This window comes from Sus scrofa, chromosome 14 (assembly GCF_000003025.6).
Source record: "Sus scrofa isolate TJ Tabasco breed Duroc chromosome 14, Sscrofa11.1, whole genome shotgun sequence".
Taxonomy (NCBI): domain Eukaryota; kingdom Metazoa; phylum Chordata; class Mammalia; order Artiodactyla; family Suidae; genus Sus; species Sus scrofa.
Window position 1 is genome coordinate 114,329,387 of NC_010456.5, and position 16,783 is coordinate 114,346,169.

General features: G+C 43.1%; 1 protein-coding gene across 7 annotated transcripts in view; it reads left to right on the top strand.

The window, feature by feature from the left end:
• PDCD11 (programmed cell death 11) overlaps positions 1 to 16,783 on the top strand; it is a 54,420-nt gene that overhangs the window by 1,804 nt on the left and 35,833 nt on the right. For all 7 annotated transcript variants that reach the window (XR_002338758.1, XR_002338760.1, XR_002338759.1 and 4 more), the window contains exons 2-9: positions 24 to 136; positions 1,499 to 1,630; positions 2,908 to 3,075; positions 7,479 to 7,640; positions 9,252 to 9,375; positions 10,125 to 10,306; positions 15,041 to 15,148; positions 16,420 to 16,626. Coding sequence is in view for 2 of the 7 variants with exons in the window: in XM_021073483.1 (XP_020929142.1) it covers positions 35 to 136; positions 1,499 to 1,630; positions 2,908 to 3,075; positions 7,479 to 7,640; positions 9,252 to 9,375; positions 10,125 to 10,306; positions 15,041 to 15,148; positions 16,420 to 16,626 (1,185 nt within the window). In the remaining 5 variants the exon portion in view is untranslated. The remainder of the gene's footprint in view (positions 1 to 23; positions 137 to 1,498; positions 1,631 to 2,907; positions 3,076 to 7,478; positions 7,641 to 9,251; positions 9,376 to 10,124; positions 10,307 to 15,040; positions 15,149 to 16,419; positions 16,627 to 16,783) is intronic.

A 16,783-nucleotide genomic window follows, 5' to 3' on the forward strand; every position in this document is an offset into this window, starting at 1 on the left:
CCAACTATTTGCATTGTTTTTAGGAGAGCCAAACATGGCAACCATGGAAGAAAGCTTCCCCCGAGGGGGGACAAGAAAGATTCGCAAGTCAGAAAAAACTTTACAGCAGTCGGTTGAACAGGACAACTTATTTGATGTAAGTGGTATGCTTTTTGTTAAGACTCACTGAACACTCTCTAATGTCCTTATGGAGAATGAACCTTGTTTGAGAATGTGTGGTTTTCCCAGATTGGTTTCTTTTCTTTTCTTTTTTAGGGCCTCACCTGCAGCATATGGAGGTTCCCAGGCTAGGGGTTCAACTGGAGTTGCAGCTGCCAGTCTATACCACAGCCACAGCAATGCCAGATCCAAGCTGCATCTCCTTAACCCACTGAGTGAAGCCAGGGATCAAACCTGCATCCTCATGGACACTAGTTGGGTTCTTAACCCACTGAGCCACAACAGAAACTCCAGATTGGTTTCTTTTTGAAGTTCACTTTTATAAATTGAACTTGTTAGGGAGCCCACACCATCACAAGGCTGTATCTTTTGAAGTGGGGCATTTAGTATTTGAGTTTGCAGTACCATTATTTCTTATTTTTAGGAACTTTGTACCATGTAGATTAAGGATAAAGAGAAAGCAGTTTGATCATTGCATTTGTTTTTTTTTTTTTGGACTTTTGTCTTGTTAGGGCCACACCCACAGCATATGGAGGTTCCCAGGCTAGGGGTCTAATCAGAACTATAGCCGTTGGCCCACACCAGAGCCGCAGCAACGTGGGATCCGAGCTGCATCTGTGACCTACACCACAGCTCATGGGAACGCCTGATCCTTAACCTACTGATCGAGGCCAGGGATCGAACCCGCAACCTCATGGTTCCTAGTCAGTTTTGTTTCCTATTTCGCCACGACGGGAACTCCAATCAATTGCATTTTTGAATCAGGTCCTTATGATGTAAAATGGTCATAATTTGCATTAGAATTTGACATCTTCATCTAGAGTAGGCTGTAAAATGCTAGAATGATGGAAACTAACTTGCAATTATATGGTCTTATATCTATTTTATGTAATCTTTCCAGTTGTACTATGCAGTTGAGATCGCCATTCCATGCTCTGGAACTGAGGCCCAGAGAGCTTATGTAATTTAGCTGAATCCACACAGCTTGTTATGGTGCAGATGGAAATTTAAGTTGGGCCTTCATGATTCCACCTTTTACTTTCATGCACTGTTCCAAATTCTTTCTCATACTGGGGAACCCCGGTGTCCATCCCAGTCAAGGGAGGAAGAACATAGGAGAGAAGAGGCTTTGGAAACAGATTTTGAGAACAGAGCTTAGATTGGGTAAAGGGAGAATTAGTGGTAGAAAGGGGAGTTGGGATTGAGGCAGGAGTTAAAAGAACAGTTGGGAGTGTCAGGAGTGAAGGAGTAACACAGCAAGGTGACAGATGGCCTGAAATTGGAGGGAAAGGCAAGGATTACTGCTTTTCATTCTTTTGGATCTTTTTCCCCCCTTTAGATTTCTACTGAAGAGGAATCCACCAAAAGGAAAAAGAGCCAGAAAGAGCCAGCAACAATAAAAAAGCTGAAAACTGACAAGAGAGAAAGCAGCAAGTTTGTAAGAGAGAAGTTTGAAATCCTTAATGAGGAGGTTAGTCAAAGTTTGGTTTTGTTTTGAACAAACTCCCTGGGTTGCTTAAGTCTGTATATATTCTTCCTTCCCTCTTTCTTTTCTTTATTCCTTCATTGTTTTCATATGCATACGCTTTGTGTTTCTGGAGAGTCTTCTAGCTTTTTTCAGAAATGAGCATATTTCTTTCAGTTATTATTATTATTATTGTTATTTTGTTTTTAGGGCTGCACCCACAGCATATGGAAGTTCCCAGAGTAGGGGTTGAATTGGAGCTTTGGCTGTTGGCCTCCTCCACAGCCACAGCAATGAGGAATCTGAGCCACATTTGCAGCCTACGCAGTTCATGCCAACACCACATCCTTAACCCACTGAGTGGGGCCAGGGATCAAACCTGCGTCCTCATGGATACTAGTTGGGTTTGTAACTGCTGAGCCACAATGGGAACTCTCTCTTTCAATTATTAATCAATGCCTGTGATCATGTTCTTTTGTTTTGTTTTGTTTTGTTTTTTGCTTTTTAAAGTTTTCTTGTCTTTTAAACTGCTGCGTCCTCATGGAATTTGTGTTTTAGTAGACTCATAAGTTTGAACTGGCAATAACTAGCAGTCATTCTAATTCTACCCTTTCATTTCATAGATGTGGAAATGATCTCACAGAAACGAAGCAGTCTTATTATGTTCCTTAAGTGTTTAGATAACTGATACGTGTTATAAAAAAGAAGAAAGTCAGTGATTCTGAAGGGAAAGATTCAGATTCAGGCTGCAGAAGTATTTTGTTTGTCCAGTGTGCTGCTTTAAAAAATAATTGTTTAAGTTAGTGCCCACATTAGAAAACTGAAAAAACTTAAATGAAAATATGATTTTTGGTTTCTTGAAAAAAAACTTGAACGTGCTGAAGGTATAAGCTCACACTCCCTCTGTTTATAGGCACACACAGCTGAATAGTGGTTACCCCCTTTAGACCTGGCATGCACAGTCCAGGCCACCAATGTTTCCACTGGCCCATGTCCTGCCTTGTGTTGCCTACCAGGCATTTGAGTTTGAACTCAGTAAAGGAAAAGGTGAGAGTTCCCTCTAGCACTCCTGTGCTGTAAACAGTGTGGTGTGTTTTAGATCTTTCGTGGTGCTCAGCCAGGTGTTTGATGAGTGTACTGACATACACACATATGGTATTTCCTGAAGCTTTTATTTATTAGAGGTGGGAGTAGAAGCCAGACACCCCCCCACCCCTCCCACGTCCCCAGTCATTGTTTTCTTCCTGTGATACACATTTCACATTTTACTTTTTCTCTTCTAGTCCCTGTGTGAGGGGATGCGGATTTTGGGTTGTGTGAAAGAGGTGAATGAACTGGAGCTGGTGATTAGTCTCCCCAATGGCCTCCAGGGGTGTGTGCAAGTGACTGAAATCTGTGATGCTTACACCAAAAAGCTGAATGAGCAGGTGGCACAAGAAGAACCTCTGCAGGTAAGGGAAACTTGGATGAAATCTGTAACTGGAAGTAAGTAGTACACAAGCAGATGTAAAATTACAACTTTGCTAAATGCTTAGAAGGAAAGACACAAGGTACAAGAGAGTTTATAATAAGGACTTTTTTTTCTTTTTTTTTTTTTGTCTTTTTGCTACTTCTTTGGGCCGCTCCCGCGGCATATGGAGGTTCCCAGGCTAGGGGTCGAATCGGAGCTGTAGCCACTGGCCTACGCCAGAGCCACAGCAACGCAGGATCCGAGCTGCGTCTGCAACCTACACCACAGCTCATGGCAACGCCAGATTGTTAACCCACTGAGCAAGGGCAGGGACCGAACCCGCAACCTCATGATTCCTAGTCGGATTCGTTAACCACCGCGCCACGACGGGAACTCCAGGACTTTTTTTTTTAATACGGGGATTTTGACTTAGCTCAGGACATCTGGAAGACTTCGCTGAGGCACGGGTGCCTGAGCTGAGGTTTGAAGGGTGAGGGTGTGCTAGAGAAAGAAGGAAGGTAGGAACTGAGTGTATAGCAGAAGAAGGTTAGAGAAGAAGGCTGGAGCGGAGAGCAGGGGAGAGTGTGTGGGATGGGGTCAGAGGGCTGGGTGGAGAACAGACCAGGCTAAGGATGGTTTTTCTAGAATCTGTGGGAAGCCCTTGAAGTGTTCTTATTGGGGTGGGTGACATGTAGACAGCATAGAGAGTGAATTGAAGAGGCATGAGTAGTTTCTTAGAGACCATTTAGGAGGCCGTTGTTGTAGTCTAGGCTCTGAGATTGATGGCAGCTCGTGTTCAGGATTACTGAGGACTGAGGAAGGAGAGTCAGTGCCTAATTTTGGATTCCATATGGGTGGTGAGGCCGGGAGAAGTGTTTGAGTTCTAGTATTCTGTTGAGCATGGCTTGACAGTTGGCCAGGCCATCCTGAGACAGGAAACCCTGAAAGGGGAACCTGGTTTGGGAGAGGTGATCATGATTTGATCTTCTGTTGTGTTGAATTTGAGGTGCAGTTGAGACAACAGTAGATAGGTGCTTCTGGAGCTCTGGGAAGTCTGCGTTAGAAACATGAAGGTATAGATGTGCTTGAAGCTGTGGAGGGGTAAGAAGTTGCTTAGAGGATGCAGATAGAGGGAGAAGAGACTGCAAGACTGATCCTGGAGTGATTGCTGTATTTTAATTGCCGAAGAAAGAAAAGTTGCTGTCAGAAGAAGAAGGCAAGACCAGAGAAGTAGAGGCCAGAGAAAAAAAACCATTGAATGAAGTGTCGTGGGAGCCTAGAGGAGATGTTTAAGGAAGGAGGGGGCACCAGTGTTAAATGCTTAGTAAAGGTCACATGAGAAGTTCCTATGTGAAGGGGATTAAGATGATGGAATAGAAGGACTGGAGCTCAACTTCTCTCCTAAGAACAACAAAATTCACAACTAAAGACTGAGCACTCTTCACCCAAATGGACTGGAAACCTTAAAAAAGATACCCTACTCCAGAAGAAAAAGAGGAGGCCACATCCAGAGGTACGAGGGGCGATTTCACGATATAAACAACCCCATACCTCCTGGGTGGGAAACTCCACAGACTGGAAACTAATTGGTTCACAAAGAGAGACTCACCTACAGGAGTGAGAGTTCTGAGCCCCACATCAAACCCTCACGTGCGGGGATACAGCACTGGGAGAAAGCCCCTGGAGCATCTGGCATTGAAGGCCAGCGGGGCTTGTGCGCAGGAGCTCCACGGGACTGGGGGAAATGGAGACTCCATTCTTAAAAGGCGCACACAGACTTTCACGTGCACTGGGTCCCAGGGCAAAGCAAAGTCTCCATGGGAATCTGAGTCAAACCTGAATGCAGTTCTTGGAGGACACCCTGGGAAAACAGGGGTGAATGTGGCTTGTTGTGGGGAATATTCAGCAGCTGCCTTTCTCTGGAGGTGGCCATTTTGGGAAAATCTGGTCCCACCCATCAGTCAGCTGCTGAGAAGCCCCAGGGCAAACAACTACCCAGGTGGGATCACAGCCCCCTCAGTAAACAGGCTCCCTAAATACCCCTCAGGCACACAGCTGCCTCTAATCCCATCCAGAGACTAAGCCCCTCCCATCAGGAAGCCTACAGCAAGCCCCCATACTGACTTCAGCCACAAGGGGGACAGATATCAGAAGTAAGAGAGGCTACAACTCTGTTATCTCTAAAAAGGTCACCACACCAAAAACCTATAAAAATGAAAAGACAGAGAACCATAACTCAGATGAGGGAGAAAGGAAAAACCCCAGAAAATCAGCTAAGCGAGGAGGAGATTCTTAGCCTCCAGGAAAAAGACTTTAGACTGTTGAAAACATTGGAAATAAACTGGAGGCAAAGATGGATAACTTACAGGAAACACTGAGCAAAGAGATATGAGATATAAAACTTAAACAAGAAGAGATGCAAAATACAATAACTGAAATAAAAAATTCACTAGAAGCAGCTAACAGCAGAATACAGGAGGCAGAACAAATAAGGTGGAGGACAGATTACTGGAAATTACGGATGCAGAACAGAAAAGAGAAAAAAGATCGAAAACAAATGAAGAGCATCTCAGAGAACTCTGGAACAACGTTAAACACACCAACATCCATATTATAGGGATGCCAGAAGGAGAAGAGAGAGAGAAGGAGACAGAAAAAATATTCCAAGAGGTAATAGCCGAAAACTTCCCTAATATGGGGAAGGAATCACTCACTCAAATCCAGGAAGCACAACGAGTACCATATAAAACAAACCCAAGGAGGAACACCCCGAGACACATATTAATCAAACTGACCAACAAAGACAGAGAAAATCTTGAAAGCAGCTAGGGAAAAGAAATAAATAACATACAAGGGAACCCCAATAAGGTTATTGGCAGATTTTTCAACAGAAACTGCAGGCCAGAAGGGAGTGGCATGATATACCTAACGTGATGAAAGGAAAAAACCTCCAACCAAGATTACTCTACCCAGCAAAGCTCTCATTCAGATTTGAAGAAGTCAAAACCTTCACAGATAAGCAAAAGCTGAGAGAATTCAGCAACACTAAACCAGCCTTACAACAAATACTAAAGGAACTTCTCTAGGCAGAAAAGAATAAGAGAAGAAGGAAAGAAAAAAGAGCAGCAAAAACAAATCCAAAGTAATTGATAAAATGGCAATAAGAACATACATATCAGCAATTACGTTAAATGTTAATGGACTAACCGCCCCAACCAAAAGACAAAGACTTGCTGAGTGGATACAAAAACAAGACCCATATATATGCTGTCTTCAAGAGACCCACTTCACTTCTAGGGACACATACAAATTGAAAGTGAGAGGATGGAAGAAAATATTCCATGCAAACGGGGATCAAAAGAAAGCTGGAGTAGCAATAATCATATCAGACAAAATAGACTTTAAAATGAAGAATATTTTAAGGGACAAAGAAGGATATTACATAATGACCAAAGGATCAATCCAGGAAGAAGATATAACAATTTTAAATATCTACGCACCCAACACAGGTTTACCACAATATATAAGGCAACTGCTAACAACCTTAAAAGGAGAAATCGACGATAACACAATCATAGTGGGGGACTTTAACACCCCACTTACAGCAATGGATAGATCAGCCAGACAGAAAATTAATAAGGAAACACAGGCCCTAAATGATGCATTAAACCAGATGGCTTAATAGATATTTATAGGACATTTCATCCAAAAGGAGTTCCTATCGTGGCTCAGTGGAAATGAATCTGAGTAGCATCCAGGAGGACGCAAGTTCGATCTCTGGCGTCTCTCAGTGGGTTAAGGATCCAGCATTGCCATGAGCTGTGGTGTAGGTCACAGATCTGGTGGTGTTGCGGCTGTGGCGTAAACCAGCAGCTATAGCTCTGATTTGACCCCTAGCCGGGGAACCTCCATATGCTGTGGGTGCAACTGTAAAAAGACAAAAGCAAAAACAATTAAAAAACAAAACAAAACTGTAAAAAAACAAAAGCAAAAACAGTTGAGAGAAGGATTGTAAAATTTGTAAAATGGACTGTTGGGTTTATTGGAAGTCATTGGAGATTTTGTTGGGAGATCAAGTATGGAGTGTGGGGGGGTGGAACACAGATTGCAACAAGCCAAGCCAAAGAATAGGAGGTGGAGACAGTAATTGTGGAGGAGTCTTTTGACCAGTCATTTTACATCTGCCCATTGTGTGGAGATGTCTGGAGACCTTAAGCTGTAATCCAAGACTGCGACGTGGCCACAGACCCTTCTTCAGCTTTGTGGGTGAGCAGTTGCTCTCTTCGTCTACCTTTTGGACTCGATGGAGTCTGAGGGTGAGAAACCACTGAGCCAGGGCCAGGCAGTGAATTCTCAGTTCAGGGGAAGCGTTCATATCAGGTCTTTTTCATTTGTATTATGCAGGACCTGGTTGGCTTGCCTGAGCTCTTCTCACCTGGGATGCTGGTTAGATGTGTGGTGAGCAGTCTGGGCATCACAAAGAGCGGCAAAAAGGATGTCAAGCTATCTCTGAACCCCAAAAATGTCAACAAAGTGCTGAATCCTGAAGCCCTGAAGCCCGGCATGGTATGTATCTGGGGCCAGGGAAGAGGAGCAGACACTGTGCCGTCTCCCTGTGCTGCATCCAGGGGGCTCTCTGGACTGCCTTTCACTTTCAGCTTACCTTTACACACGGGGGTGGGTCTTTTCCTGGGGGGTACGGTCTCCAGGGTACTTGATGGAAATTGAAGACTTGAACCTAATTATATGACCCTGGAGGAGAGCAGGGGAAAGCAAGTCCAAGATTTGTTGGTAGGGAAAATAAATGCCTCCAGGCAAACCTAGCAAAGGTGAGGGGGAGTTGCTTGAAGTGCCTTAGTTTACCTAGACTTTTTCACAAATTAAGTCTTTTTCAAAGGCTGCTGGCATTTGTGGGGAACACTTGAGGGCTGCTCTCTGAGAGCAAGAGCTTGGGCACACAGGGCAGTTAGTCTGTCAGCTGTGCTAATGGATGGTCCACTACCGGATCTCCCAGTCCTGTGCAGATTCAGAAGAAATGAATCCTAGCCCAGCACCTCCAAGTCCAGTAGCTATGAAATGTACTCATGCAAACTATACTCAAGAGGAGGGAGACCAGGGGTTCCCTGGTGGAGCATCTGGATACGGATCCGGTGTCGTCACTGTTGTGGTGTGGGTTCAGTCCCTGGCCTGGGAAGTTCTGCATGCTATAGGCGTGGCCAAAAAAAAAAAAAAAGGAGGGAGATCAATATAATCTTGTAATGTTAGAAGCGGTAGAATTTTTTTGTGCCAGCCACTGAGAGTTTGGTAAAATGGGAAATAAAAGTAAGCCAAGTACAGGAAGTTGACAAGTATTGAGAGGCTGCTGTTTGACAGGTGCTGTTTTAGACATTTTCTCTGAAGAAATTTTCATAGCAATCCTGTGAGGCCAATAGATAGCCCCTTTGTACATCTGAGAAAACAGACTGTAAAAGTTTTAAGTGACTTAAGTGACCAAGTACCAGGTAGCCAGTAAGTGTCAGGGGCAGATTTTAATGCCACAGTTCTCCTGTAAAATGTAAATGAGGTTGGCAAGAATTTTTTTTTTTTTTTTTTGATGTCTTGGTGCTTGGAAAAGACATGATAACTGCTAGAAGGGTAGAGCTGGGTTATTAGTCATGGCACTGGGAGCAGCCTTGCAGGGCCATCTGATTTATCTCTTGGCATAACATGAAAGTCTCTTCCTGTCTTGAAAATCCTCCATGGAGGATAGCCCTCTCTGTCATTCCATTATTCAACTTCTCACTGTTTGGAAACCATAAATAAGATCCTCAAGCTCTGGGAGAATTAAAGTTGATGTCTTTCCCTCTTCTGTCCTCTAGTGGGATTGAGGGTTTTTTCTTTTCTTAAAAAACAAATTTTTTTGGTATATAGTTGATATACTATGTTATACAAGTTACAGATGTAGAATAGAGTAAGTCACAATTTTTAAATGTTATACTCTAGTTATAATAAAATATTGGCTATATTCTCTGTGTTGTAGGGATTAAGGTTTAATGTTAAAAGTGGGATGATGCATGGGGTTATGGGGTGATATGTTGAGACTGATGGTGGGAAGAGTCACGTTTGGTAATTGATGTTTGTTATGTGTCCCGTGACCTTTGACTTTTGAACTTTTGGGAATGCTTTCTCTTCCTCCAGCTTCTCACAGGCACTGTGTCCAGCCTGGAAGACCACGGCTACCTAGTGGACATTGGTGTTAGTGGGGCCAGAGCTTTTCTACCACTGCAAAAAGCCCAGGAGTACATCCGACAGAAGAATAAAGGTGAGAGGGGAGAAGAGGGGCCAGTTCATGGTAGTGAGGTGGTATGCCCAGGGATTATATTTAAATGCCACTTTGCTGAGTAAAATGACAGAGTGGTGACCCTGAAGTCCATTCATTGGGGAAAGAATGGACTTTCACACATATCGTATTAGAGCAACTGAATTTCTGAAGGCTGCAGGCTGTTTGGCTCTGCTTAAATCCACTGTTAATCTTAGATGATAGAAAAGAGAAGGTGTGTGAAGGGTCAGAGGTTGTCAGTCTCACTAAGATCTGATGGACCAATTTCACTTTTTCTCACTTAGAAGATTCCACTGAAATTTGGGCCCTCAAGGCCTCTGAAGCAGCACTCTCCTGCCTTGTTGAGGTGGTTTTTTTTTTTTCTATTTTCTTTTTTTAATGGCTATACTTGTGGCATATGGAAGTTCCTAGGCCAGGGATTGAATCCGAGCCACAGCTGCAACCTACGCTTTAGCCGCCACCATGCCAGGTCCTTTAACTCACTGCACTGGGCTGGGGATTGAACCCACACCTCTGCAGCTACCAAGCTGCTGCAGTCAGGTTCTTAACCCACTGCATCACAGCGGGAACTCTGCTGTTTTCATATTTTTGTGTGATAGTTCATTCTAGATCAGTTAGGGTCACTTCACTCTCTCTTGCAAGTAGGCCATGGATCTTTCTGGTATCACCTGAGCCCAAGTTAAAGGTCCTTCTCATAATGGTTATTTTTCCTTTGGGGGCTGGACTTGCAGATGCTAAACTGAAAGTGGGCCAGTACCTGAACTGCATCATTCAAGAAGTGAAAGGCAGCGGAGGAGTTGTTAGTCTGTCTATTGGTAATTCAGAAGTTTCTGCTGCCATTGCTACTGAGGAGCAAAACTGGACCCTCAATAATCTGCTACCAGGACTGGTGGTCAAAGCCCAGGTACAGAAGGTAAGCTGCTCATTGTTCCTACTATTTTCTAAAATAAAAATAAATTTTTTTTTGGCTCTGCCCACGATCAAACCCACGCCCTATCAGCGACCTGAGCTGCTGCAGTGACAGTGCCCAATCCTTAACTTGCCATGCCACAAGGGAACTCCCAGAATAATTTTTATTCAAATAGTATATGCACATAACCTAAATTTGTGCTGTCTGATAAGGTAGCCACTGTTTCCCTTTGGCCATTAGTACTTGAAATGTAGCCAGTACCATATGTTGAAATGATAATATTTTGTCTATATTGTGTTAAAAAAACTATTTAAAAAATTGCACCTATTTTTCTGTAGTTTTTACAGTGTGACTGCTAGGAAACTTATGCATGTGACTTGTATTTCTCTTGGACAGTGTTTTTTGTTTGTTTTATGTTTTGTGTTTTCCCTCTCTCTCTCTCTCTCTCTCTCTCTCTCTCTTTTAATGGCTGCACCTGCAGCATATGGAAGTTCCTGGGCTGGGGTCAGATTGGAGCTGCAGCTGTGGCCTATGCCTCAGTCACGGTAACATTGGATCCAAGCCGCATCTGCAACCTATGCCATAGCCCTGGATCCTCAGCCCACTGAGTGAGGCCAGGGATTGAACTTACATCCTCGTAGAGACAGTTTGGGGTCCTTAACCTGCTGAACCACCATATAAGCTCCTGGACAGTGTTGATCTAAAAGGTCAAATGGTATTAAAAAGCCTATAATGAAGAACTGTCTCATCCCATCTAACCCCTGTCTTTAACTCGTTTAGCTTATCTTTTGAAATTTACCTCCATGTTTCTAAGTAATAAGCCTTACTGTATCTCATGGTTTATTACTTTTAGGCATTGAGTTTTAGTTCTTATCAGGGGAGATGAAATTTTTGCTTTCTTATTCTTCTCTTCTCCTAATCTTTCACAGGTATATTAAAATTTTGGTTAAATAATTTTTCAGTGTTTAAATTATTATGACTGCATAAATACTATTTACTTGCTGAACTAGGTAATATAATTTGTTTCTTGAACAGCTTTTTTTTTTTTTTTTTTTTTTCTGGAGTTGATAATCAGCTTTCTTTTTGTCATTTGATGAATCCTCTTCCTACCCTTCCCTGTTTCTTCAAACATCCTGTTGTAGTTTTTTTTTCTCTCACTGTTCTCTGTGTTGTCAAACCCTTTAAATGATCTTCATTACTTCTTCCCCCGCACCCGCTGCCTGGAGCCCCTCTTACTGTCTTTTTACTCTGCTCTGGCTCTGGGCTGGTTGCTCTGTAGGCTCCTGCATAGTTGATATCCAAGGGTTCCTTCTCTGGCATCTTGGATCCTTCCCCAGTCTCCTCTATTGGATAGAACCTTCTTTGGTTCCATATATTCCTCTTTTTTTGGTTTACTCATTCATTTTAATGTGTCACAGTCTCCAGAAGCATCCTCAAAAAAAGCACATGGGGAGTTCCTGTCGTGGCGAAGTGGAAACGAATCCAACTAGGAACCATGAGGTTGCGGGTTTGATACCTGGTCTCGCTCAGTGAGGATCCTGCGTTGCCATGAGCTGTGGCATAGGTCACAAACGTGGCTCGGATCTGGCATGGCTGTGGTTCTGGCCTAGGCTGGCAGCAGCAGCTCCAATTAGACCCCTAGCCTGGGAACCTCCATATTGCTGCTGGCGCAGCCGTAAAAGGACAAAAAAAGACAAAAAAAAAAAAGCACATGGGAGGTTAATTTCTTGACCTAGTGTGTGTCGAAGTCCCCGAGACCACTCCCAGGTTTGATGATCCCTAGTAGGAAGACTCACGGGACTCAGCGTGTTGTGGTGCTCAGGGCTGTGACTTCCTACAGTGAAAAGAGGCCAAGCAAAATCAGCAAAGGAAAAAGGCCCGTGAAGTGAATTTCAGGCACAAGCTGCTAAGAATCCTCTCCCAGTGGAGTCACAAAGGGTGTATATAATTCCTCCAGCAACAAGTTATGACACCAAATGTGAATATTGTTTGCTAGCAAAGCTCATTGGTGGTTTTTATTTGCAGCTGGTCACATAGGCAACCTCTGCCTGGCATCTACCAAAATTCCAGACTCCCATAAGGAATTCGAGTGTTTAGTATAAACCATATTGTTTGTACAAATAGTTTAGATACAGTGAGCCACTCAGTTCTGGGAGCTGTGGGAACCCTCTCAAAATCCAAGTTCCCAGACATTAGGCCAAGGCCGACCTCACAAGCAGGCTTTACTAAAGACCTCAGTCTCTGGACTGCTATGTTAACTTTTTTCTGCACACCTAGTATATCTGAAAATATCTTTGCCCTAACGTGTGATTGGTAGTTAATCTGGGTTTAGAATTCTAAGGTCAAAAATAACTCAGAATCTTGAAGTCATTGTTCCCATTGTCACCTGGCCTCTACTGCTGTTGAAAAGTGTGATGTTATTTTGATTCCCTTTCCTTTGTATGTCCAAGGATCTTTATCCTTTTCCTTTTAAACTTTCACAGTGATATACTTTAGTGTGTTTCTCTATCTATTTGTGCTGGATTCCTGTAATCCAGAAATGTATATCCTTAAGTTCTGGGAAAGTTCTTTCTATTAGTGTTTGTTATTTTCCAATTTTTATTTTTTATTTGTTTTTATTTCTTGCTTTTTAGGGCCACACCCACAGTATATGGAGGTTCCCAGGCTAGGGGTCGAATCAGAGCTACAGCTGCCACAGCCACCAGTCTATACTACAGCCACAGCAGTGCAGGATCCGAGCCACGTCTGCCACCTGCACCACAGCTCATAGCAATGCCAGATCCTTAACCCACTGAGCAAGGCCAGGGATCGAACCCACAACCTCATGGTTCCTAGTCGGATTCATTTCCTCTGCACTACGACAGGAACCCGTCCATTTCCAATTTTTAAATGGAGATAATTCACATGTAGTGAGATTGGTGCTTTTAAAGTGTACAGTTTAGGGTTTTTTTATGTGTGTATTCACAAAGGTATGCAGCTGTCATCACTGTTTAATTCCAGAACATTTTCATTATCCCAGTAAGAAACCCTTTACCCTTTGGTTATTGCTCTCTATTCATCCCTCCCTTGTGCTCCTGGCAAGCCCTAATCTACTTTTCATCTCTAGGTTTGCCTATTCTGCGTATTTCATATAAATCGAACCATGCAATATGTGGCCTTTTGTGTCTCATTTCTTGCACTTAGCATGTTTTCAAAGTTCATCCATGTTGTAGCATGTATCAGTGATTCATTCCTTTTTATGGCTGAATTATACCCCATCATAAGGAATTGGTAGACATTTGGGTTGTTTACACTTTTGGCTGTTATGAATAATGCTGCTATGAAGTTTGTGTATATAAGTTTTCATTTCACTTGACTGTATATCTAGGAGTGAAATTACGGGGTCCTACGGTAACTGTATGCTTAACTTTTTGAGGAACAGCCAGAGTAGCTTCAATGTTTTCCATCCCCACCGGCAATATAAGTGTTCCACTTTCTCCATATTCTCACAAACACTTGTTGTTCTTTTTATTACAGCCATCCTAGGGGTGTGGTTGTGAAGTGGTATCTGGTAATTTTGATTTGTAGTTCTCTAAAGGTTAGTGAGGTTGAGTATCTTTTCAGGTGCCTATTGGCCATTTATAAATCTTTCGGTGAAATACAGAATTAAAAGTCCTTTATCCATTTAAAGTTAGATTAACTTTTTATTGTTACAGTGTAAGAGTTCTTTGTGTATTCTGGATACTAGCCCCTTCTTTGATCTTTTAAAAACTTTACTATGATTTCCTTTTCTGTTTCTAGAACTCCTGTTAGTATGGTGTTGGACTCAGTGGATCAGTTTTAATTTCCTTACTTTTTCCTCTCTTCCTCAGTTTTGTATATGCATATATTTCTCTATATCCTACCTCTGGGAGAGTCTCTCAACTTAAACTCCCTATCTCTATCAAGTGCTTGTTTTGACTACCATGTTATGGGTGAGGTACGAACAAACTGCTGGGAAGCCTGTGCCTGGGTGGAACTTGTTGACTGGCGGGCTGTCTTTGAGATCCAACTCGGGAGAGTATAAGCCCGGCTTGCTAAGCGCTGGATGGGAGAAAGGGGCTGGCATTCTCCCTATCTATAGCTAAAGATATTCAGACTTTTTCTTACCTCACGTTTTCATGGTTTGCACGACTCCTGTGTTTTGAGTCTGGTACACTTTCCCAGAGAATAACTCTCCCATTTTTTATGGAGATGGGAGAAGGGTGGACCCTGTAGTTTGAGGAGAGGACCTGGGGATCTGACCTAGTTTCCCTGATTTCAGTCATCAGCCTCAGTGCTCTCTTTTGAGAGGTTGGTCACCTCTAATTTCTAGCTTTGCGGGACTCTGTAGGGTGAATTGCTCATGGTCAGTATCTCACCCTTGAAAGCATTTGGGTTTTGCCTTCTTGGTCTGAGCGTGTCACTAAGTTAGCAGCAAATCGAGTGGTTAGGTTAGGATCCTTGTGCAAAACACCTTCCATCCCATTGGAAAGTCCCGACGATGGAGGATTGATGTCCTTTCAGGCTGGAAGGGAGGGAGCTAATGAGTAAAGGGATAGCCAGTGCCAGGAGTTGTCTTGCCACTCTATTTTATAGGATGAAACATGGTAGGGGCGAGGAGAGACACACAGTCATCACGGAAAGTGGGGCATTGAGTACTTAGTGTGAACCGTAACTCTCACATTCCTGGTTCCTTCAGAGAGATGTTTTTTATAACTAGTTCTGTTTATTTTCTAGGTGACTCCACTTGGCCTTACACTAAAATTCCTCTCATTCTTCACTGGCCTGGTTGACTTTATGCACCTGGATCCTAAGAAAGCTGGAACATATTTCTCGAATCAGCCAGTAAGAAATACTGCACTTATTTTTTCTTGATTTCAGTTGTGTCCCACCCAGCTGTCCAGTATCACAGCCAGCTGCTGGCAGGTCCTGGGACTGCCTGTGTACATGTGTTAGAGAGGCCAGGAGGGGATTGAAAAGCCTTCTGGAAGGACCACAAGAAACTGTCAGAAAAATGGTTACTTCTGGGGGTTGAGAGTAGAGAAGGAGCCTGTGGAGAAGAAGCAGTTTGTGGTTTTTATTTCATACTTTTCCATATAGTTGGATTTTTTTTTTTTTTTTTTGGATAGTGCATCTTTTGTACTTATAATTCAAAGTGTTCTAGAAGAGTATTTAACATAGGAGAAGAGGATATGTGATTGAATACAAAAATTTAGTTTAAAAAGTGCTGTAATATAGATTCTGTTTTGAAAAAAAATCTTAAGATTGAATAAACCTGGTTAAAATACTGACCGATTATGTAGTCAGCTGTTAGTGATTATGTTTGGGTAATTTTTCTGCCGTTATCTACATCATTCAAAATTTCTATAATGAACATGGATATTTGGGAAGAAAATCCCAATATATGTTAATCAGAGTTTTATTAAAAATCCTAAAATGATTTCTTTTTGTTTTGGGGGTTTTTTGTTTACTTGTTTCCTGGCCCAACTTGTGGCATGTGGAAGTTCCAGGCCAGGGATTGAACCTGCGCTACAGCAGTGACAACACTAGATCCTTAACTACTAGGCCCCCAGGGAACTCCCCTGTTTAACAGTTCTGTTTTAACAGTAACGCATGTTAATGGAAGCAATAGAGATTTTTTTTTTTTGTAAGTAAAAGTAGGTTTTCTCACCACATAGTGATAATATTGTTAACTTTTTGGTGAACCTCTTTCTAATTAAGTTTTTTCTCCTATAGTCATCTTTGTGTACAGGGTTGAGACATTTTATGACCTCGTGATCAGAGCAGGCTGTTTCCGGTGTGTTTCAGATGAGTTTCTGATAAAGAGACGCCAGTGCCTGACGTCTGTTGCATATGCATTATTAGCTTCATGGTGTTGAGGAGACCTTGGTCTGTGTATTATTCCTGGCCTAGAGTAAGCATTGATTCAGTTGGACATAATTCCTCTGGGACATTCTTTTTGAATTTTCCACATACTGTTTGATTACATAAGCTGGTTTTGCGCTTTGTCTGTAGCTTGGTCAGTGCACGGAGAGTCGTGATCCCAAAAGTCTTCGCCAGGGTGCCTCATCTCCTGTGGGCCTTGCCCTGCTCATCACATCCTCTCCCTTACCTAGGTGAGAGCCTGCGTCCTCTGTGTCCATCCTCGGACGAGAGATGTGCGGCTGAGCCTGCGCCCCACCTTCCTGCAGCCCGGGCGCCCACTCACTGGGCTCTCCTGCCAGCAGCTGGGAGCTGTGCTGGAGGACGTTCCTGTCCAGGGCTTTTTTGGCAACGCTGGGGCCACCTTCAGGCTGAAGGATGGGACTCTGGCCTATGCCCGGGTAAGGAGCCCCTTTGTTTCATCAAGGTCTTAGCACTAGAAGGACTTTTGGGACCTGAGTTCTTTTCTGCTTCCTTCATCCCTGGATATGAGTTTCCCCAAGATAGCAGATAGTTCATAGGGACTAGAACAAGGTGTATTATATTAGAATCCCTTAG